The sequence below is a fragment of the Carassius carassius genome, chromosome 30 (assembly GCF_963082965.1).
Source record: "Carassius carassius chromosome 30, fCarCar2.1, whole genome shotgun sequence".
In the NCBI taxonomy this organism is placed as follows: domain Eukaryota; kingdom Metazoa; phylum Chordata; class Actinopteri; order Cypriniformes; family Cyprinidae; genus Carassius; species Carassius carassius.
The window spans coordinates 19,325,901-19,349,634 of NC_081784.1; the positions used below are offsets into that span (position 1 = coordinate 19,325,901).

Consider the following 23,734-nt stretch of genomic DNA (forward strand, 5'->3'; position numbering starts at 1 on the left):
CACACACCCACTCCAGTCGGGAGCCTGGTGAAGGGCGGCGATTTAGGACGGGGTGCCGGTGACAATCAGGGAGGAGGCAGCTGACTCGTCACAAAATTTTAAATGTAAACAAATATGGTGTTAAATAGGTAATGTATATAGTGTTGTGTGTTCCAAGATCATTGTTAAGTGTTCATGAGATGGATTGCCTGAGGGAAGAAACTGTTCCTGTTTCTGGCTGTTCTGGTGGACAGAGCTTTGTAGCGTCGACCAGATGGAAACAGTTCAAAGATGGGGTGTGATGGGTGTGAGGGGTCCAGAGTGATTTTACTTGCCCTTTTGATAACTCTGGATAAGTACAGTTCTTGGAGAGTGGGGAGAGTTGTACCAGAGATTCGCTCAGCAGTCTGGACTATCCTCTGTAGTCTTCAGATTTGGTAGCTGAGCTGAACAAGACAGTTATAGAAGTACAGAGGACATATTCAATGATGGCGGATTAGAACTGTTTTTAGCAGCTCCTGTGGCAGGTAGCGTAGGAAGTGCAACCTCTGCTGGGTCTTTTTCACAATGGAGTGAAATGTGAAATGAGTCTATGTGATTGTCCCACTTCAGGTCCTGGAAGATGGTGGTGCCCAGGAACCTGAATGACTCCACTGCAGTCACAGTTCTGTCTGTGATGGTGAGTGTGTGGGGGGGGGGGGGTTGTCCTGAAGTCCACTATCATCTCCACAGTTTTGAGCATGTTGAACTCCAGGTTGTTAAGACTGCACCAGACAGCCAGCTCTTTAACCACCTGTCTGTAAGCAGACTCGTCACCATCCGTAAATGAGGCCGATGAGTGTGGTGTCGTCTGCAAACTTCAGGAGCTTGACAGAGGGGTCTTTGGATGTGCAGTCATTGGTGTAGAGGGAGAAGAGAAGTGGGGAGAGGACGCAACCCTGTGGGGGGCCAGTGCTGATTGTACAGGTGCTGGAAAAGAGTTTTTTCCAAGCCTCACTAGCTGCTGGCTATCTGTCAGAAAGCTGGTCATTCACTGACAGACGGAGGTGGGCACGGAGAGCTGAGTTAGTGTGAGCAGGAGGAGGTTTGGGATGATAGTGTTAAAAGCCGAGCTGAAGTCCACAAACAGGATCGTCACATAGGTCCCTGGTCTGTCTTGATGTTGCAGGACATAATGTAGTCCCATGTTGACTGGTCATCCACATGACCACAGATGTTAGAGCCACAGGTCTGTAGTTATTTAGTCCTGTAATTTTGGGTTTCTTTGGGATGGGGATGATGGTGGAGCATTTGAAGCATGAAGGGACTTCGCACAGCTCCAGTGATCTGTTGAAGATCTTTGTGAAGATGGGGGCCAGCTGGTCAGCACAAGATTTCAGACATGCTGGTGTAATACCATCTAGGCCTGGTGCCTTTCTTCTCTTGTTATTTCTGAAGACATGTCACACGTTATCTTCATTGATTTGAAGTTCTGGAGAGGGGAGATGGGGGTTGCAGGAGGTGTGAATAACTCCAGCACTGAAGCCACTGGGCAGTTGGGTCCACCTCATGCTCTCTGCACCAAATGGTGAAAACATTCCATTTTGGGCCGTACAATTTCCTCGTGGAGGGAGCTCTAGAGCTGAGTATGGTCTCCACCACCCCATGCTGAGGCCAGCCTCTCGGTACTGTGCCCTCTCAGGGGCCAGACCAACAGTTTCCATAGTTCGGGCCAAGGGTGAAGTATTGAGCCCTCTGCCTGTGTCAGCAGGTCCCTCCTGATGGGAAGTTCCCATGGAGTGCCGTCCAGGAGTAATATTATGTCTGAGAACCATACTCGAGGCCGGCCACAATGAGGCTACCAATAATAGACTGATGCCGTTGCGACGAACCCTCTCTAGAACTCCCGGGAGCAGAGTGATCAGGGGAAAAGCATACAGACGCAGCCTCGGCCACGTCTGTACCATGGCATCCAACCCCAGTGGGGCTGGATGTGTGAGGGAGAACCACAGTGGACAGTGAGTCGTCTCTCGAGACGCGAATAGTTCAACTTCCACTGGGTCAAACCTCTGATATATTGACTCCACCACATTGGGATGGAGTCTCCATTCCCCGGGACTCAGCCCCTGCCTCGACAGGATGTCTGCTCCCTGATTCTGATTCCCTGGGATGTATATTGCTCTGAGAGACAACAATTTCCCCTTGGACCAAAAGAGGATCTGATGCACCAGTCTGCATAGAGGGCGAGACCTCAGACCCCCTTGATGGTTTATTTACATATGAATCTGACCTGCACTTAAAGCCCTGAGTCAGTAATTTTGTTAAATTTCACTGCTTCTTCTGGCTGACTCCACTCTTTCATCGAGTCCCGCGCATCGGTTCTGTTTGGAACCATGGAGAAGTCGTGGCCTAATGGTTAGAGAGTTGGACTTGCAATCGAAAGGTTGTGAGTTTGAGTCTCGGGCTGGCAGGAATTGTAGGTGGGGGGAGTGCACGTACAGTTCTCTCTCCACCTTCAATACCACGACTTAGGTGCCCATGTGCAAGGCACCGAACCCCAAACTGCTCCCCGGGCGCCGCAGCATAAATGGCTGCCCACTGCTCCGGGTGTGTGTTCACAGTGTGTGTGTGTGTGTGTTCACTGCTCTGTGTGTGTGCACTTCGGATGGGTTAAATGCAGAGCATGAATTCTGAGTATGGGTCACCATTAGGGGTGTAACGATACGCGTATTCGTATTGAACTGTTCGGTATGAGGCTTTCGGTTCGGTACGCGGTACGCATTAGGGACCGAACGGTTCGTTGGACTAATTAATTATATTTGGAAAAGAAAAAAAAATTGTGAAATATAATGATATGCGTTCAACAAGGTAGCCCAATAACCCAAACAACGTAACAGGCAACGCCACTGACACCCCCGAAGAAGAAAAAAACACCAACTTATATGTTTATGTTAGGCTACTCAGTCAGGCGCTCGCTCACTCAGTACGCGCTGAAGGCTCGTTGCAAAATGGCCAATGCGTTTAACAGACCAGAAATAGAAGATCCTCCAATAACCAACAGGTCTGGTGTTTGGTGCACTTTGGATTCCCTGTAAGCTATAATGGTGATGGCAAGAGAGTGGTGGATAAAAACAACAACGATATGTCACATCTAGGGTACACCAGCGGGAATACAAAAAAAAAAAAAAACACCAGCGGGGATAACTTGAAACATGTCAACTCATTTACGCCGACATCACCTTAGTGTGTCAGTATCTGGGAAAAGATGAAAAAAAGGCGAAAAATACACGCAACAAACTATCCCCGCAGTATTTAGACATTTCCAACGGATTCAAACAGGGCAAAAGACATCACCACGGCGATTGGTAGGCTACATTCACGTTATAGCCGCGGATATGAGACCTTACTATTTACCATTCATTCTATCATCACCATTATAGCTTACAGGGAATCCAAAGTGCACCCAAACACCAGACCTGTTGGTTATTGGAGGATCTTCTATTTCTGGTCTGTTAAACGCATTAGCCATTTTGCAACGAGCCTTCAGCGCGAACTGAGTGAGCGAGCGCCTTACTCTGTAGTGGAAAACGTAGGTTTTAAGAACATGCTTAATGTAATTGAGCCCCGTTACAATATTCCTTCACGAGCCCATTTCAGACAGACCGTAATTCCTGCTTTGTTCCAAAAGACATAAGCCCTATAGAGAACCAATTGAGTAAAAACACACTCAATATAAAGAGCTATAGAGTTCCATATAAAAAGTTACATCTTTGTATTTGTTCATAACTACTACAATAATATAACATTTTCATTTTTTTTATAAGGAGCTGTTTTTGATTTATACAGTATGCTGATAAGAAAACACCATAGAAGATGGGTAAAGAATAGCTCCATCATTGTTCAATGTAAAAAAAAACAAAAAAAAAAAACATACTTTGTTAGTTTTAATAAATAAAACATTTTTTAAAAATCAAGGCAATTTATCTGCCAATTTTTTCTTTTTGCTGTATCTAAAACGTACCGAACCGTACCGAACCGAACCGTGACACCAGTGTATCGTATCGAACCGAACCGTGAATTTTGTGAACCGTTACACCCCTAGTCACCATACTTGGCTGAATGTCACTTTCACTTTCACTTTTCACTTTCATTTGACGGAAGCGCTATATGACGTATAGTTCAGTGCTGACAGTCTAGGCTAACCGATTTATGATTTATTAGGCCTATCAATATATTATCGAATGAAAAAATCTGAAATTGTCACTTTGGTACATTCACAAGGCATATTTATAAAATATTCTTAATAATAATAATAACAAAAAAAAAAAAACAGGGCAGTGGGCCAAATCAGCTGCCTGGCCACCGAATTCTTCTGGTGCTCCCGATGGCCAGTCCGAACCTGATACATAGGCATTTTCCAGTTCTTCTATCACCCCTCCACCATTCAAATTCCAGATTTACTTTTAAAATGTTAGAATTGTTGACTGTTAATTATGAGCTGTAAACTTTGTTTAACATGAATTACTATTAGATTATTAGATGTTTTCACATGAGATCAAAAAATTTAGACATCACATTGTAACAACGTTCGTAGTACAGGAAGAAGGAGGCGGAAACTGCTGAACATTCAAATAAAACTTTAATAACAAAATAAACACAAAACAGCGCTTGCATAAACAAAACCAAAACACAAAATAAAACCCAGGCCTTATCCTCTCTCGTCCTTCACTGTCATTACTCCTCCTTTTATCCTTCAGGATGTCCTCCGCGGGACTCGAGACCGGTGAGTGGTACAGGTGATGCTCATTCTCATTAACTCCTCCGGCCTCGCTCCATTCCCACGGCTCTTCACAGACCGGGGTTACCGATGAGACTGTTCTCTACCCCAACCCCTCCCCTCGAGACAGACGAGGCGAGAGAAAAGGAGACAGAAGGATGAGGAGAGCCTGAGATGAGAGAGGGGAGAGCAGAAAAAAAAGAGAAACAAAAATCTTGTTCCGGTTCCCAGACACACTGCTGCTCGGCCACCTACCAGCTGAGTAAACTCTTCCGCTGTGCTTGGCGGAAGCACTGGATGGCCCTTTGTGGATGGCACGACACTCCTCCGCTGCCCGGTGGGCGGTGACGGCTCCTCCGGATTCGGGCAGCCAGCAGGAGTCCCCCGTTCCCTGCTGCTCCCCATCATGGCAAATGGCAGCAGGCTTCAGGCGAATGGTGGCAACTCCTCCACTCCCTCAAGGACTGCAGCCGTCCCTCCACATCCCAGGCGGCCGGTAGCGAGTTCGTCTGTCCCCCCGGCAACTCCAGCCTTGCTTGATGGCACCGCGGATTCACCACAGCAGCGAGGGATCTTCGGCAGTGTGTCCCTCCTTCCTCCTGGGTTTCGGCACCAATGTAACAATAGTTTGTAGTACAGGAAAGAAGGAGGTGGGAACCGGCAAACATTTAAACATTGGTCCTCTCTCTTCCTTCGTTCTGGAGCTCCTCCGCGGCACACCATCGGGCCAGTGGCTCCACTGCGCCTCACTTAGATTTACACGCCTCTCAGGAACAAAGTCACGCAACCCCATCATTTCACCAACAAAGAGAAGTTATCAGAAAACTAAGAAATAAGTCACTGGAACTAGCGCGATCTCAAAACTAACATGATAAAAGCTGCCATTTGTTTGCATGCTTTGTTAAATATTCAAATTCAAAAGCATTGATGTTTTACTATAGAATAAGTGATATATTGATCATAATGAATTAATTTATCAGGACTCAAAATTAAATCACACAGAAATAAATTTATTTGTATTTTATTTATTTATTTTAAACGCTTATAAAAATAGCCTGCTTATTCAGTTGAGTACGTTTCTGTTTATTTGTAGCCACAGTAGCCTATACGTCACATTTAGAATGAATGATAATCTCTCTATTTTTATAAAAGCTCCCGAACAAAAAAAAAACATTATTATATTTTATGGCAACGTGGAGCTAAACTCTCGAAACGAGACTTATAACAGATAATATAAGTTACTAAATGAATACACGATTGTGATAGAGAAAAAGAAGCTGACGTCTGATTTCTTCAAGCCGTCATAGCCTATTTACTATGTTTACTGTGGTAATGTCATAAATATTTCTGCTCATGTATGATTATAATCCATGTAAGGGAAACAGGTCAATTTAGGTCAAAGGGAATCATTTAAGATTTTAAAGGGAATTTGAACAGAATCACTGTTTCACGGCTGATCACTGAGACGCCCTGCGATTCACTGAACGAGCCGTTTAACATCAAATCTGCGCTGGATATTAATATCCAAAGTATAGTGAAAACACTATCAATTAGCCCAGTAACAAGATCGGCCGTTTAAGACATTAACTTGTAAGCACAAAACACAAGATACTTCTCTTGTCAATATGAATAAGGCTTTATTAGATAAATCTAAGACATATAAACTAATCTAACAAATAAATGCACGCACTCACACATTCATACAAGTTGCAGGAAGATCGAAAGTTAGGGAAAGATGAGTTTAAGAGAATGGAAATGTGGAATCCCAAGTTTACAGCAATACGTTAAATTGCATAGACATGAACAACCATCAATCACCTAATTAGCCCTCGCATTGAGTTCCTCAATGAGGTTAAAATTATATTAGATACACCAGTAAAGGTCAGAGTCTGGAGGTAAAGTTAGTTGCATCTCCTGTGTAAAGGGAGTCCCCTTTGTTGTCATTGGTTTCCCGATGTTGCTGATTGGCTGGAAGTTCAGTAGTTGCTGAAGTGACGTCTTGGGAAGCCCATGGTTGGGCGTTGGCTGACGATGCAGAGTTGTGTGGGCTGGTTGAAGTTGAACGGGCAGTCGAGGTCAGACTCGGAGACCGGCATTACGAAACTTAACTCAGAACATGAAACTTTCAATGTTGTTATGATCCGCAGCGCCGACTCTCTATTTTTATAACAGCACCCGTACAAAAATCATTATTTTATTTTGATGACATATTCTACATGGAGCTAAACTCTTGAGACGAGACTTATGACAGATAAAATATGTTACTAAAAAAAAAAAAAAAATTGTTATAGAGAATAAGAAGCTGATGTCTGATTTCTCCAAGTGGTTGCATTTACCATGTTTACTATGGTAATGTTAATGTTTATCGTGCATAGTCTTTTACATCGCTTTTAAATATCTCTGCCTTGTATGGTTCAAACACCCGCTGCTGACTGAGAGTGAGTTTTGATATCAACTTATTTTAAAAAGGCTTTAATACTACTGGTGTTAAAGCTGTTATCTTTCTGAAATGCTCCGCGGCTGACGCTCTCCAGACGTGGAGAAACTCCGCCTTTGTTCATAACCCCTCTTCTAGCCCCAACTGGCCCACTTTGGCCCAAGGTTTTCGTTGGGCCAAAAAACCCTGGCCGTTGGCCCCGAGGAAGCCCCGTTGAGGCACATTCATGCCCTGGAAGTGACAGTGGAAACGTGATTGGCCCTGGCACGCACTAGCATGCCCGTTTTAAGCTCAACAGTGGAAACACGGCTATAAACTCCACCGGCCTCACTCCGTTCCCATGGTTCTTGGCCCTGCCCCTCTCATCACACATATATCAAAAGTCATTGAAGACCCTTAAACCCTCTTTTGAGGTCAGAATTTTTTTTTATTAAAAGGTTTCAAGTTTCAGCCAATGGCATACACTAGCTTAGTGAGCAGAAGATTTGTGTTTCTTTGAATTATGTACGGATAGTTTTATGGGCAAAAAAAGGGAAACACATGGAAATGCTGGATGACCCACAGCAGCTCTATGTCCTTACATTTATAGTAAATAAAACCGAGGACCTAAATGTGCTGTAAGTGCTTACAGAATAACACAGCAGCTTTAGCATGGTTAAGATCAGACTATCCCATGGCATTTTCCTTTTCTAAAATGTCTTGTGACCTTAATATATTGCCTGAGTTTTATGGTTATGAGTATTAGCTGGACCAGTGAGGCAGATTCAGTGCCCTTGATGGCAGGGTCTGAATATAGGGCCTGTTATTAATGGTATGTAATGGTATTTTAAGTAAATTAGACATGCAGCAGTTTACTGTTTAGTTTTGTTCCTTTGGCCAACCTTTATGGTTATATTTGACTTGATTTATTAATGCAAAATTACTCTACATAAATTTACAAAGTCAAGTGCATTGAGTGCTTTTATCTTTTTTGTTTTAATATAGTTAATTGTGTTGATATTAACCCCATAATAAGTGGCAACAGGCCTGAGACAATAGGTACACACTTTATTTTATTTTATAACTTTAGAAGCCTGAAAAAGAACAGGAAGTGCCTTTTTGCCAACCGGCCCACAACCTAATATTACTGTGACCCCCTGTTCAAGAGCTTTCTGTAATCCAATTAGACCTCAACCGATGGATTACTTAATGTGTTTGCTGAACTCCTGTTATGTATTGAATTAATCTGATACTATGCCAGGTACATTAAAGCACTGTTTAAATCGTAAAGAGGATTTATGATGATTTATGAACTCTTTGTGACAGCTGTAATGTGAAGAACCTACAGAGGCGGCACGTGTGTATCTCACGCCTGGATCGTCCACAGAACTGGGGGGAAAACTGTGCAGAAGTCCGCTATGTTATCCTCATTCTGGCACCTTCAAAGATGGTAATATAATCACAAGACTCTTTCTCATACGCGCACACACACACACACACACACACACACACACACACACACACACATTGGGTTTCCATGTTTTATGGGGACATTCCATAGGCATAATATTTTCTATAATGTGTGATCTGTATTTTCTATTTCTTTCCCCTAACCCTACCCTACATACAAACCTGCTCCTCACACAAACCTTTCTGCTATTTTAGGTTTTCTTTATAATTTATAATCTTGTTTCCTTATGGGGACCCACAAAAAAAAATATTTTATAACTTTAAAATATTACATTGAATTATTGTTGGTGTGTAAATATACATTTAGTTATTAAGTAATATTAATTAAAAACATGAACTTAAAATAGGTTTTGGATTAGGGTTTGGTTTAAGATTAGTGGCATTTAAATATTAACAATATACTGTTATTACTACAAAGCTGATAATATTACACTTTTTTCCACATAGTTTCAATGGGTATTTATACATTAAAATATATAACTGCCTTCATATTTCAGGAAAATGATAATCATGTTTGGCGGTCTTTGGCATCAAAAAGTTGTCACAGTGTCTGGTTTGTGTTCCCTGGGTAACCACTAGATGTCCTCCTTCCCCACGGTGTCTGTCACTTTCTGAACTACATTCCCCACGATCCTTGTTTCTTCATTGCACTCAGCTGTCCCTGGTCACCAGTGATGGGAAAGTTCACTTTCTACATGAACTAGTTCAAAGTTCAATTCACAAATTTTAAAATGAACTAGATCAGTTCATAGTTCAAACTACAAAATTTTGAACTAAAGTTCACAGTTCCAAAAATGAACTAGTTCATAGTTCTTTTTTTCCATACGTTGCTGCGAGCTATTATTTTTCAAAATTATTGCCACAGCCCATATATAATCACAGACAGCAATTATTTTATCAGTTTTAACAATGAAGCTATGCATCAGATTTCATCTTCATATCCAATTTTGAATCCTTATCCAACCAGGGTTTACATTAGCATTGAGGGGACAGCATTTCCCCATTGTTGCTTTAATGCTTTGTCTCCCATTCTCACCGACCTTGCCATAAACATCATAAAATTCTTTTAAATGATCATATACTCCTTCTTGCTACATGCTGCTGTCGTTTGCTGTTTTTTTTTTTTTGATGACGCGTCACACATGCGGCGAACGGCGGTGCGACACTGGTGGCTGGTATTTAATAATAAAAAAATAAAAATAAAAAAAAGACACTGGTGGCTGGTGTTGCCAGATTGGGTGTTTTTCCGCTACATATTAAGACCCGTTTACGGTGTGTTTTAGCCGGATTTTCGCCTGGAAGGCTCTATAGAAATCTGGCACCCTATTGAACGAAGTTAACCTGAGAGAGCGTGCCGTTCACAGACACCAGAATGAACGAGCTCACAGTAACGTTCATCAGGCATTAATACAGCACGTTCAGTTCACGTTCGCCCAAAATATGAACGAGTTCATGAACTATAATTCAATGAACGCGTTCAGGCACAACACTGCTGGTCACTAATCATTGCACTCAGTCAATTCCTCATTAGCATTGTCATTTCCCTGTGTATATATACCCTGTCTGTTTTAGAATGTGTTACGGAGTCCTTGTATTTATCACGCCACTCCTGAGTCTGTTCTTGCTCGTCTGTCTTGCCAGTTTATGGTTGATGGATACTTTGGTTTTGACCCCTGTCTGGACTGGATATTGATGTACGGTTTTTTCAATTCAATTCAATTCAAGTTTATTTGTATAGCGCTTTTTACAATACAAATCGTTACAAAGCAACTTTACAGAAAATTATGTTTCTACAATATTTAGTAGTAGCTAGTAGTTTGTGCACGTTTGACAGGATTTTAGAAAAATAAAAATAATAATAATAATACAAGACGTAGTCAGCTAGATGATGAACTATCAATATTATTAATTAATAGTAATTATATGATGCAGTCACACATGTAGCAATAATTGTTAGTTCTGTTTGTTGATTCAAGGTTAGGATCATCTGGGGTCCTCTGAGGGTCAGCATCATCTCTTCTCAGGTGTTCTGGATCCAGACTGGAGCTTGTGTAAATCCTAGTTACCACGGGATGTAAATCCCGTGGCAAAACATAGAAACAAAATAGAGACATCATTAGCATAGCTGCTGATCCAACAAAGTAAAATTAATTTAACCCAAGCTAAAGAATAAAAATGCAGATGCAACTACACTCACAATTTAAGAGATACATTATTCGAATGCTTGGCGAAAGAGATGCGTTTTTAATCTAGATTTAAACAGAGAGAGTGTGTCTGAACCCCGAACATTATCAGGAAGGCTATTCCAGAGTTTGGGAGCCAAATGTGAAAAAGCTCTACCTCCTTTAGTGGACTTTGCTATCCTAGGCACTACCAAAAGTCCAGCGTTTTGTGACCTTAGGGTGCGTGATGGGTTGTAGCGTGGTAGAAGGCTAGTTAGGTACGCAGGAGCTAAACCATTTAGGGCCTTATAGGTAAGTAATGATAATTTGTAACTGATACGGAACTTAATAGGTAGCCAGTGCAGAGACTGTAAAATTGGGGTAATATGATCATATTTTCTTGACCTGGTAAGGACTCTAGCTGCTGCATTTTGGACTACCTGTAGCTTGTTTATTGACGAAGCAGGACAACCACCTAGAAGTGCATTACAATAGTCCAGTCTAGAGGTCATGAAAGCATGAACTAGCTTTTCTGCATCAGAAACAGATAACATGTTTCGTAGCTTGGCAATGTTTCTAAGATAGAAGAATGCAGTTTTTGTAACATTGGAAATATGATTTTCAAAAGACAAATTGCTGTCCAATATAACACCCAGATTTCTGACTGTAGAGGAAGTAACAGTACATCCGTCTAGTCGAGATTGTAATCTACAAGATTCTGTGTGGTGTTTTTTGGTCCAATAATTAATATCTCTGTCTTATCCGAATTTAATTGGAGAAAATTATTTGTCATCCAATCTTTTACATTTTTAACACACTCTGTTAGCTTAGATAATTGGGTAGTTTCATCTGGTCTCGTTGAGATATATAGCTGAGTATCATCAGCATAACAGTGGAAGCTAATTCCGTATTTTCTAATAATATTACCAAGGGGCAACATGTATATTGAAAATAGAAGGGGACCTAGGACGGATCCTTGTGGCACTCCATATTTTACTGATGATAAATGAGATGACACCCCATTTAAGTAAACAAAATGGTAGCGATCGGACAGGTAGGATCTAAACCATCTTAGAGCCTGCCCTTGAATACCTGTATAGTTTTGTAATCGATCTATGAGTATGTCATGATCTATGGTGTCGAACGCGGCAATAAGATCAAGTAAGACTAGAAATGAGATGCAGCCTTGATCTGACGCAAGAAGCAGGTCATTTGTAATTTTAACAAGTGCAGTTTCTGTGCTATGGTGGGACCTAAAACCTGACTGAAATTCTTCATACAGATCATTTTTATGCAGGAAGGTGCTCAGTTGAGCAGACACAACTTTTTCTAAAATTTTAGACATAAATGGAAGATTTGATGTACGGTTTTCCCTTATTAAACTTACTGCTCTTGGTTCTACTTGTCCTCTGTTCTTGTGTGGGGATCGTGACAGAAGGACTCCGTCATGCTAAGATCCAGCGGTATGTTTTACAATGTTTCTTCCCCAGCCACCGAGCGGGAAAGAAGGAGTTGTTTTGAGGGAACCTGCCTGGTCGTTTTTCGTGGGACCCGGGGAGGTCGCAGAGGAGTGAGAGGTTGAGAGGAGGTCCGGCATCGCTTTCCACCATGGCCCCCCTTCGACTCTGGGCTCGTGAGGGACGGATCGGAGCCGCCGTCTCGCCATTGCGGACGGAGAGGGGAGAGGAGGCGCACGTCTGCCGAGCCAGCGCCACTGCCCAAGATGGCCGCCGGGCCAGCGCCACTGCCCAAGATGGCCGCCTATCCAGCGCCACTGCCCAGGATGGCCGCCGGTCTAGAGTCATGGCACAAGATGACCGCTTATCCAGCGCCTCTACACGGTATGACAGCCACAGTTGACCCTCCAGAGTCGAGTCAGGTTCCCGTGGACCCTCCAGAGTCGAGTCAGGTTCCCATGGACCCTCCAGAGTCGAGTCAGGTTCCCGTTGACCCTCCAGAGTCGAGTCAGGTTCCTGTTGTACCTCCAGTGTCGAGTCAGGTTACTGTTGACCCTCCAGAGTCGAGTCAGTTTCCCGTTGACCCTCCAGAGTCAAGTCAGTTTCCCGTTGACCCTCCAGAGTCGAGTCAGGTTCCCGATGACCCTCCAGAGTCGAGTCAGGTTCCCGATGACCCTCCAGAGTTGAGTCAGGTTCCCGTTGACCCTCCAGAGTCGAGTCAGGTTCCCGTTGACACTCCAGAGTCAGGTCAAGTCACCGTTGACACTCATGAGTTAAGCACTACCACAGTTAGACCTCAGGAGTCAAGTCAAGTCACTGGTGATCTTCAAGGACAGAGTCAAGTCACCGGTGTTCTTCATGGGCAAATTCAATTCACCATTGATCTTCATGTGCAAAAGCAAGTCACCATTGATCTTCATGGACAAAGTCAAGCCACCAATGATCTTCATGGGCAAAGTCGAGTCACCAATGATCTTCATGGGCAAAGTCAAGTCACCAGTGTTCTTCATGGGCAAGGTCAAGTCACCGACTATCTTCATGGGCAAAGGCAAGTCACCAATGATCTTCATGAGCAAATGCAAGTCACCAATGATCTTCATGAGCAGAGTCAGGTCACCAATGATCCTCATGAGCAGAGTCAAGTCACCATTGATCTTCCTGAATCCAGTCTAAACTCTGCAGAACTACCAGAGCTTCTCCACGTCTCTGCTGAACTACCAGAGCCTCTCCACGTCTCAGCCGAACTCTCTGAGCGCTCGACTGATCCTGTCGTGGCCACGGAGGCCACCCTTAACTTGTTCATGTTCTCTGTTTCAGACTTGCCTATCCAGACTTGCTCTCATGTATCATCAATCCCACTGTGGTGGTCCTCGGTGCCGCCTGGTGGGCTCCTGTCTCAACAGCATGGCTGTGGTAGTCTTCTGCGCCGCCCTGGTGGGCTTCTGTCTCGACCGCACCGCTGTGGTGGTCTTCTGCGCCGCCCTGGTGGGCTTCTGTCTCGACCGCACGGAGGTGGTGGTCTTCTGCGCCGCCCTGGTGGGCTTCTGTCTCGACCGCACGGATGTGGTGGTCTTCTGCGCCGCCCTGGTGGGCTTCTGTCTCGACCGCACGTTTGTGGTGGTCTTCTGCGCCACCCTGGTGGGCTTCTGTCTCGACCGCACTGTTGTGGTGGTCTTCTGCGTCGCCCTGGTGGGCTTCTGTCTCGACCGCACGGAGGTGGTGTTCTTCTGCGCCGCCCTAGTGGGCTTCTGTCTCGACCGCACGGATGTGGTGGTCTTCTGCGCCACCCTGGTGGGCTTCTGTCTCGACCGCACGGTTGTGGTGGTCTTCTGCGCCACCCTGGTGGGCTTCTGTCTCGACCGCACTGCTGGGGTGGTCCGCTGCGCCGCCCGGGTGGGCTGCTGTCTCGACCGCATGGTTGTGGTGGTCCTCTACGCAGCCATGGTGGGCTTCTGTGTCGTCCGCACGGCTGTGGTGGGCTCCGGTTCCACCTGCGCTGTCCCGGTGGTCCCCAGTTCAACTTGCTCCACCCTGGCTTCCTGCCCTGTCTGTACTGCCCTGGGCCCCGGAACTCTCTGACCCACCCTGGTCTCCTTGTGTTGTTGTTTTTATTTTATTTTTTTTTCACTTCCTGTCTCTGTTCCCCTCTATGAACCTGGCCCTCCATCCCTCCCCCTGAGCCTCCACCAGTCCACCTCCCTCCTGGTCTCCTTGTTGTGTTGTTGTTTTCCACTTTCTGTCCCTGTTCCCTTCTATGGACCTGGCCCTCCATCCCTCCCCCTTATCCTCCACCAGTCCACCTCCCGCCTGGACTCTTGTTTTGTCGGTCACGTCTTGGAGCATCTGGTAGCCGCTCCGTAGAGGGGGGGTTATGTCACAGTGTCTATTTTGTGTTCCCTGGGTAACCACTAGATGTCCTCCTTCCCCACGGTGTCTGTCACTTTCTGAACTACATTCCCCACAATCCTTGTTTCTTCATTGCACTCAGCTGTCCCTTGTCACTAATCATTGCACTCAGTCAATTCCTCATTAGCATTGTCATTTCCCTGTGAATATATACCCTGTCTGTTTTAGTATGTGTTACGGAGTCCTTGTATTTATCACGCCACTCCTGAGTCTGTTCTTGCCTGTTTGTCTTGCCAGTTTATGTTTGATGGATACTTTGGTTTTGACCCCTGCCTGGACTGGATATTGATGTATGGTTTTCCCTTATTAAACTTACTGCTCTTGGATCTACTTTTCCTCTGTTCTTGTTTGGGGATCGTGACAAAAGTCAAAGGAAAAAATGTTTACTCTGAAGGAATCATGAAGATACTAGGGTATTTATCTAAAAATCTGGAAGAAAACGAATTGCTCTCTGTTTAAACAGTTTGCTATTTATGAGAAACAATTTAGATAAAAAAATCTTATTCATGGCAAGTTCAGACACACTAATACTATCATGTTCAAGTCTTATAGTCCTGCTCCTGCATTTCTTGTTCCCTCTGCAGTCTTCCTGTAAAGGCTTTGGGGCCCCTGGCTCCCTCCAAGACCATTTTGTGTATCTCTTTGCGTCTGTGTTTACATCATAAATCTTTGTGTTTGTGTGTATGTGTTTACATCTGTTTACATCTAATCACTCTCTTTCTCTCTCTCTCTCTCTCTCTCTCTCTCTCTCTCTCTCTCTCTCTCTCTCTCTCTCTCTCTCTCTCTCTCTCTTTGTTCTTGCATGCTCTCATCTCTTTCTGTCCTCTGCAGTTCACCAGGCAGTACAGCAAACTTTTTTTTGCTTTGTAATCTTGTGCTTTTCTCACAAACTCAAATCACATGCGCGCACACACACAAACACGTCTTCTCATTGCCTTGTGTTTTAAAACACAAAATGTGATGTAACTTAAATACCAAATGGAGTCAATCCATAAGATGATAAAGCAAAAATCACAAATCCAGAGAACTGGGAAAAAGTGCATTTATTCTCTTCTCTTGTATTGGCAGAGTAAGTGCATATAACTGGAAATAAGTTGAGAATAACTGCAACTGCTGTATTTTCTGCTCAGAAAATGAAGTGATTTCTTGATTAATACATTGAATATTTCCTTTAATCGCAGTCATAAATGAGTAACGATCACCAATTATGTTTGATTTCTGTATTTAACGTTTCTCAGAAAAGCACTAAGACAGCGATGGAGCTGGGCAGGACTTTCGCCAGCATGTTCTCGGACATCTCCTTTAGACAGAAGCTGCTAGAGAGTAAAACCCAAGAGGAGTTCAAAGAGGCACTGCTAATCCAGAGGTACCACTTGACCGCTGCCAAGTGTAAAACCACGGCTGTGGAAGGCGAAGAGACAGACCCACACAGTCAAAAACCACTGAAGGTGTGTGTGAATCGCAGCTCGTGGGCTGATGCTTAAGGTTCAGTTTTAATGGCTTTAATTGGATTGTTTTCCTCTATTCTCTCTTCAGTCCTCGTCCGTCGCTTTCTCTTTCTCCCTTTGCTGTTTGACTTACACTCCAGTGATTAAGTTCTACTGAGCATGTAGCAGCTAATGAGAATTTATCTTGTTTGTCATTCCCGGTTTGATGCACACACACAAAGTCTGATTTGGCATATGTGAGCATTAGACCAACCTGGCCGACATTAGCTGCCTGTGAAAGCCCTCTGTTTTCTTCTCTGTAAAGACAACAGCGGAGGCCCAAATAGTTGTGTTTTTGTTGTTTTGCATTTTTCACTCCATCACACATCTGAGGAATGGTAACCAGGTGGAGAGGATTATTACTTTGCGTGTACATGTGTATGTGTGTGTGCATGATCACTTGCGCGTGTGCACTGCACACTAAAAGCTATTCATCTCTGGCAAACGACCAGGAAAGGTCTCTCTCTTTTTGAATCAGACACACACTGTCATGATGAATGAGTGCGGCTCAGTACTGTATGACTTTTTTTTAAAACATATCCTGAGACAGGTTCTCTCTGACTGACAGAAAATGTACCTGTCTGTCTGCCAAAAAGAGGCTAATTTAGGTCATTAATGTGAGACGGACACATTACTCCACCACCAAATCCTGACCTGTAAAGCCTATTAAAATTTGATTAATTCAACAAGACACTATAGATGTCTCTGGGGACAAAGACACACGCACACATACACACCAGTGTTTCCTACCTCAGCATAATTGGTCTTAACTACATGCTTTAGAAAAAAAACTGTAGTACTTTTCTGTTTCTTTTAAGATTTAAATGGTTAACATTAGTTAATGGATTAGATAATGGATTAGATATCAAAAAATAAAATATATTGATATTTTACATCATTTATTCAGTTTCAAAAACTGATGTATTTTGATCACACGTATGAATTACCAATGAACAGTACTAGAATTATACTGTTCAAAAGTTTGGGGTCAGAAAGTTTTTTATGTATTTTTATTTTTGAAGAAATTAATTATTTCAATGCTTGCAATAAATTTATCAAAAGTGACAGCAAAGACAATATTTATATTTTAAATATAAAACAGTTAATTTTCTTTATAATAATATTTCACAATATTACTGTTTTACTGTATTTTTTATTAAATAAAAGCAGCTTTGGTGAGCATCTTATTTCAAAAACAATAAACTCATACAGACCCCAAACTTTAGAACAGTAGTATTTATATAATATAAAACCTTTAATATTTATTATTGATAAATGCTGTTTATATGTATATTATTATTTATATATATATATATACATATATATATATATATATATATATATATATATATATATATATATATATATATATATATATGATATAAGATAAGATATATTTAAAAATACAATAACAATTTTGTTATAAAAAAATACAGTATATGCACAAACAAATACACAATTACAAAGATTTACACATTTTATGGTGGCTTTTTATTTATAGAAATGCTTAAGCCAGTATAATTAAATTCTCTAAAATGCACTTGTGTCAGATGTTTTCTGATGCTACATTAATGGGTATTTTAAGTAATGTAACAGGTGTCTTGACTGTGCTTTGCTGATGAAGTTGTAATGCTTTTACTAATGTACTAATGCTGTTCTAACATTGAGCTGTCTCTCTCTCTAGTCTGCAGAATCTGTGTTCTCTCATCTTGTGTCTCTCTCTCTGCTGTGCAGGGGGCCTTGTGTGAGTGCGATTACACTGAGCTTCTGTGTGTGTGTGTGTGTGTCTGTGTGTGTGTCTGTGTGTGTGGATTTAAGTAAGAGAGAGAGATTGTGTGTGTGTTTGTCTGCTTTAACACAGTATCTCTTCCCTTGCAGTGTAAAGCGTTGTGTGAGTGTTTATGTGCTTTTGTATGTGTATTTGCTGTGATTCATCAGGATTTAGTGTGTATGATTTTTAATTGGTGTGTGCGTGTACTTTAATCCTGTACCTTTCTGGCTGTAGAATTGCAGTAAATGTATTTAAATGTTTTCACTTTTATATACAGGTGCATCTCAATAAATTAGAATGTTGTGGAAAAGTTCATTTATTTCAGTAATTCAACTCAAATTGTGAAATTCGAGTATTAAATAAATTCAATGCACACAGACTATAGTAGTTTAAGTCTTTGGTTCTTTTAATTGTGATGATTTTGGCTCACATTTAACAAAAACCCTTCTCAACAAATTAGAATATGGTGACATGCCAATCAGCTAATCAACTCAAAACACCTACAAAGGTTTCCCGAGTCTCCAAAATGGTCTCTCAGTTTGGTTCACTAGTCTACACAATCATGAGGAAGACTGCTGATCTGACAGTTGTCCAGAAGACAATCATTGACACCCTTCACAAGGAGGGTAAACCACAAACATTCATTGCCAAAGAAGCTGGCTGTTCACAGAGTGTTGTATCCAAGCATGTAAACAGAAAGTTGACTGGAAGGAAAAAGCGTGGAAGAAAAATGTGCACAACCAACTGAGAGAATCGCAGCCTTATGAGGATTGTGCTTTGCTGATGATTGTTTTAATACACAATCCCCATGATTGTGTAGCCTAGTGAACCAAACTGAAAGACCATTTTGAAGGCTCAGGAAACCTTTGGAACCTTTGGAAATCATGATCTAGTGGTTAGAGAGTTTGACTCCTAACCCTAGGATTGTGGGTTCGAATCTCGGGCCGGCATTACCACTGCTTAGGTGCCCTTTAGCAAGGCACCGAACCCCCAACTGCTCCCCGGGCACCGCAGCATAAATGGTTGCCCACTGCTCCAGGTGTGTGTTTATAGTTTGTGTGTTCACTACTGTGTGTGTGCACTTTGGATGGGTTAAATGCAGAGCACGAATTCTGAGTATGGGTCGCCTGACTTGGCTGTATGTCACATCACTTTCACTGTCAAGCAAAATCAATTCAAGAATTTAACTTCACAAGGAATGTACTGAGGCTGGTCACTGCACCCGTTTACCAAGAAAGTTTGGAGCACTTCATGCTCCTTCTGCTGACCCACTTTTTGAAGATGATGGTTTCATTTTCCAGCAGAATTTGGCACTTGCCCACACTGTCAAAAGCACCAAAAGTTGGTTAAATGACCATGGTGTTGGTGTGCTTGACTGGCCAGCAAACTCACCAAACCCGAACCCCATAGAGAATCTATGGGCTATTGTCAAGAGGAAAAAGAGAAACAAGAGACCAAAAAATGCAGATGAGCTGAAGACCACTGTCAAAGAAACCTGGGCTTCCATACCACCTCAGCAGTGCCACAAACTGATCACCTCCATACCATTCCGAATTGAGGCAGTAATTGAAGCAAAATGAGCCCCTACCAAGTACTGAGTACATTTTCATTAAATGAACATACTTTCCAGAAGGCCAACAATTCACAAAACATTTTTTTTGGTCTTATGAAGTATTCTAATTTGCTGAGATTGACTGAATTTATTTCCAATTATTTGACTGAATTGGTGGGTTTTTGTTAAATGTGAGCCAAAATCATCACAATTAAAAGAACCAAAGACTTAAATTACTTCAGTCTATGTGCATTGAATTTATTTAATACACGAGTTTCACAATTTGAGTTGAATTACTGAAATAAATGAACTTTTCCATGACATTGTAATTTATTGAGATGCACCTGTGTATGTAGATGTATGCACATATACAGTATGTGTGAATAATCCTTTCTCTCCCTCTCTCTCTCTCTGTATGTGTGTAGTGTAGAGATTTTTTCAGAGTGGGCAGAGGAATCTATGAGGATCTGTGTCGCCGACTGCCGCTCTACCCGTCTGACTTCACTGATGGTGTGCCATGCATAAACTTACAAATACAAATGTTTTTAACATAAGGTTCAAATTTTGCAGATGTTAAAGTTTTCTAAAAGGATATATGATCCTCCAGTGGTCTTAATAATGACCTCAGCTATATTTAAACATGTGACAGTAGTTCAGATGATTTATTAAGAGCTTGTCCACTAATAAGCAGAACCAGGGACAGACGGAAATGACAAAATGCTGTATTTCTGGGATTTATGTCACATTATATTCCTCACAGAGATATACTGTATGGTACAGATGAGCAGTCTGAGGAAATAATAAGATATGTTCTCCTAAACTTTCCTCTCTCTTTCTCTTATTGCGTTAAAAACATATGAATCAGTTCATGATTCATAGATATAAACCGTTTTCAGTTTTGCATTGAAATAGTCCAGTTATATATTCTGTATATATAAATTATATTTATATAGAAATTATGACATTTCAGTATTATTTGTTTTTAATTAAATTAATATTTCTTTTTAGCAAGGACATATCGTAGGAAAGTAATAACAGTTAAAACATTTATGTTATAATTAGTGGTAGGCTGTTATCGGCGTTAACATGCTGCGTTAACGTGAGACTCTTATCGGGCGATAAAAAAAATATCGCCGTTAATCTATTCTCAAAGCTATGATGACGTTCACCTTGATATTTTATATAACCGACTGGCTGAGGCCAGCCTAAAAAGATGCTCAGGACAGTTGACGGGCCACTGCTGTACATCGTCACGAAAGCTTATCTTTTTCACGTGTTTTTAAGCCTTACCACTTGTCGATTTAAACATCAAAGCATCCAAATACAAGATGCGGAAAAGCTGAACAGAGTAGCTGGTTACTCGCGCGCTGTATTCGGTGCGCACGAGAGAGAGAGCCGCATATCACGGACAGCGACCCTGAACCAAGCTCTCTTCTGCGAAGTTCTCCTCGAAGTCCCTCCTGCACCTGAACGAACAAATACAAATCGCAGTTTGAACAAACAAAAAGATGTGAAAGAGCCCAATTCAGTACTCGCGGTGTTCTGGTGTTCAGGGCTCACACAGAGAAAGGTGTCTCAAAACACTTGAACATCGAATTTGCTTATTTTTGTTCTTGTGCCGACAAATACATACAAAATATGTCAAAATATCCACCTTGGAAATTATGCCCGAAAAAACTGTCAGTTATCTCTTAAGTGAAAGTAAACAGTTGAGGAAAAAAATGGGATGTGTGTTATATTGGATGTGTGACATTCGCGACCCAGTGAAACACAGGGAGAGAGAGATCCAAGTGCAGGTATGTTTTATTTAGGGTAATCCAAAACGTAACCCAAAACAAGCCAGGGTCAAAACCAGAAAACAGTCCAAACAAACAAACAAACAAAGAAGGAACAGGAACTCGGAAAGCGAGGAACTCGGGAGACGAGAAGACTGGGTATGACATGAAACGGAAGGTAAGGACTCCATCAAGACAAACAGGAAAAGATGGGTAAATGTAGGGAGGCTAATGACTAATAAGTGAAGACACCTGGTGCAATTAGCAGGAGTGCAATTACTGTGTTGAAGGGACAAGGCTAGTGGGAATTGTAGTGCCTACGGTGAAGTGCCTAAGGGGAAGTGAGCCCACTAGTGGACACCTAGGGAAACAGAGACTAGACAGCGTGACATTACCCCCTCCTCCACGGAGTAGCTGCCAGATGCTCCACCCGAACCCAAGAAGAGACCAAGGACACAAAGAGACCAGGAGGGATGTGGAGCGGCGGAGGACCAGGGGGAGGGACGGAGGGCCAGGTAAAATGGGGAAACAGAGACAAGAGGACCAGGTAAAATGGGGAAACAGAGACAAGAGATGCAAACACAAAAACAAGGAGCCCAGGAGAGAGGTGGACCCGCGGAGGATCAGGGGGAGGGACGGAGGGCCAGGTCCTTAGAGGGGAACAGAGAGAAAGACAAAGACAAGGAACCCAGGAGGGAGGTGGACCGGCGGAGGATCAGGGGGAGGGACGGAGGGCAGGGTCCATAGATGGAAAACAGACAAAAGAGCAAAAACAAAACAACCACAAAACACATGTCCAGGAATGACCTGAAGCCCACCAGGGTGGAGCAGAAGACCACCACATCCGTGTGGTCGAGACAGAAGCACACCAGGGTGGCGCTGAAGACCACCACATCCGTGCGGTCGAGACCGAAGCCCCCCAGGGCGGAGCAGAAGACCACCACATCCGTGTAGTCGAGACAGAAGCCCCCCAGGGCAGAGCAGAAGACCACCACATCCGTGTGGTCGAGACAGAAGCCCACCAGGGCGGAGCAGAAGACCACCACATCCGTGTGGTCGAAACAGAAGCCCACCAGGGCGGCGCAGACGACCACCACAGTGGGATCAAATTAACAGGAGAGCAAGTCTGGTTAGGCAAGTCTGAAACAGAGAACATGAACAAGTTAAGGGTAGCCTCCGTGGCCACGACAGGATCAGTCGAGCGCTCAGAGAGTTCGGCTAAGACGTGACGAGGCTCTGGAAGTTCCGCAGAGGCGAGGAGAGACTCTGGTAGTTCAGCCGAGACGAGGAGAGGTTTTAGTAGTTCAGCAAAGACGTGGAGAGGCTCTGGTAGTTCAGCAGAGACGTGGGGAGGCTCTGGTAGTTCCACAAAGACGTGGAGAGACTCTGGTAATCCCATGGTGTTTAGACTGGATTCCAGAAGATCAATGCTGATTTGACTCTGCTCATGAAGATCATTGGTGGCCTGACTCTGCTCATTAAGATCATTGGTGACTTGCATTTGTTCATGAAGATCATTGGTGACTTGCATTTGTTCATGAAGATCAATGGTGACTTGCCTTTGTTCATGAAGATCATTGGTGACTTGCATTTGTTCATGAAGATCAATGGTGACATGCCTCTGCCCATGAAGATAGTCGGTGACTTGACCTTGCCCATAAAGAACACTGGTGACTTGACCTTGCCCATGAAGATCAATGGTGACTTGACTTTGTTCATGAAGAGTACTGGTGACTGGACTTTGCCCATGAAGATCATTGGTGACTTGCCTTTGTCCATGAATTTCACCGGTGACTAGCCCTGACTCTGGAAAGGTCAACGGTGACTAGTCCTGACTCTGGAGGGTCAACGCTGACTAGTCCTGACTCTGGAGGGTCAACGATGATTAGCCCTGACTCTGGAAGGTCAACGGTGACTAGCCCTGACTCTGGAAGGTCAACGGTGATTAGCCCTCACTCTGGAAGGTCAACGGTGATTAGCCCTGACTCTGGAAGGTCAACGGTGACTAGCCCTGACTCTGGAAGGTCAACGGTGACTAGCCCTGACTCTGGAAGGTCAACGGTGAACCAGAAAACAGTCCAAACAAACAAACAAAGAAGGAACAGGAAGGGAACAGGAACTCGGAAAGCGGAGAACTTGGGAGACGAGAAGACTGGGTATGACATGAAACGGAAGGTAAGGACTCCATCAAGACAAACAGGAAAAGACGGGTAAATATAGGGAGGCTAATGACTAATAAGTGAAGACAACTGGTGCAATTAGCAGGAGTGCAATTACTGTGATGAAGGGACAAGGCTAGTGGGAATTGTAGTGCCTACGGTGAAGTGCCTAAGGGGAAGTGAGCCCACTAGTGGACACCCAGGGAAACAGAGACTAGACAGCGTGACAGGATGTGTTCATCGTCTCTTAAAGTGACCGCGCCTAATTTAGCTACTGGCTGCTGTAATGTTAATTCAAGAAAATGAAAGAAAATCACTCCCTGCTCTTGACTGAATTACTTTGT

At 43.1% G+C, this 23,734-nt stretch overlaps 1 protein-coding gene across 6 annotated transcripts in view; it reads left to right on the plus strand.

Annotated features, from left to right (window-relative positions):
* The window catches only part of LOC132110833 (solute carrier family 4 member 11-like), a 94,458-nt gene that overhangs the window by 55,163 nt on the left and 15,561 nt on the right, over positions 1 to 23,734 (plus strand). For 4 of the 6 annotated variants that reach the window (XM_059517838.1, XM_059517833.1, XM_059517835.1 and 1 more), the window contains 4 exons: positions 8,478 to 8,601; positions 15,885 to 16,094; positions 17,818 to 17,877; positions 19,882 to 19,966. In XM_059517838.1, coding sequence (XP_059373821.1) covers positions 8,478 to 8,601; positions 15,885 to 16,094; positions 17,818 to 17,877; positions 19,882 to 19,966 — 479 coding nt within the window. The remainder of the gene's footprint in view (positions 1 to 8,477; positions 8,602 to 15,884; positions 16,095 to 17,817; positions 17,878 to 19,881; positions 19,967 to 23,734) is intronic. The other 2 variants (XM_059517836.1, XM_059517837.1) reach the window with 1 other exon arrangement.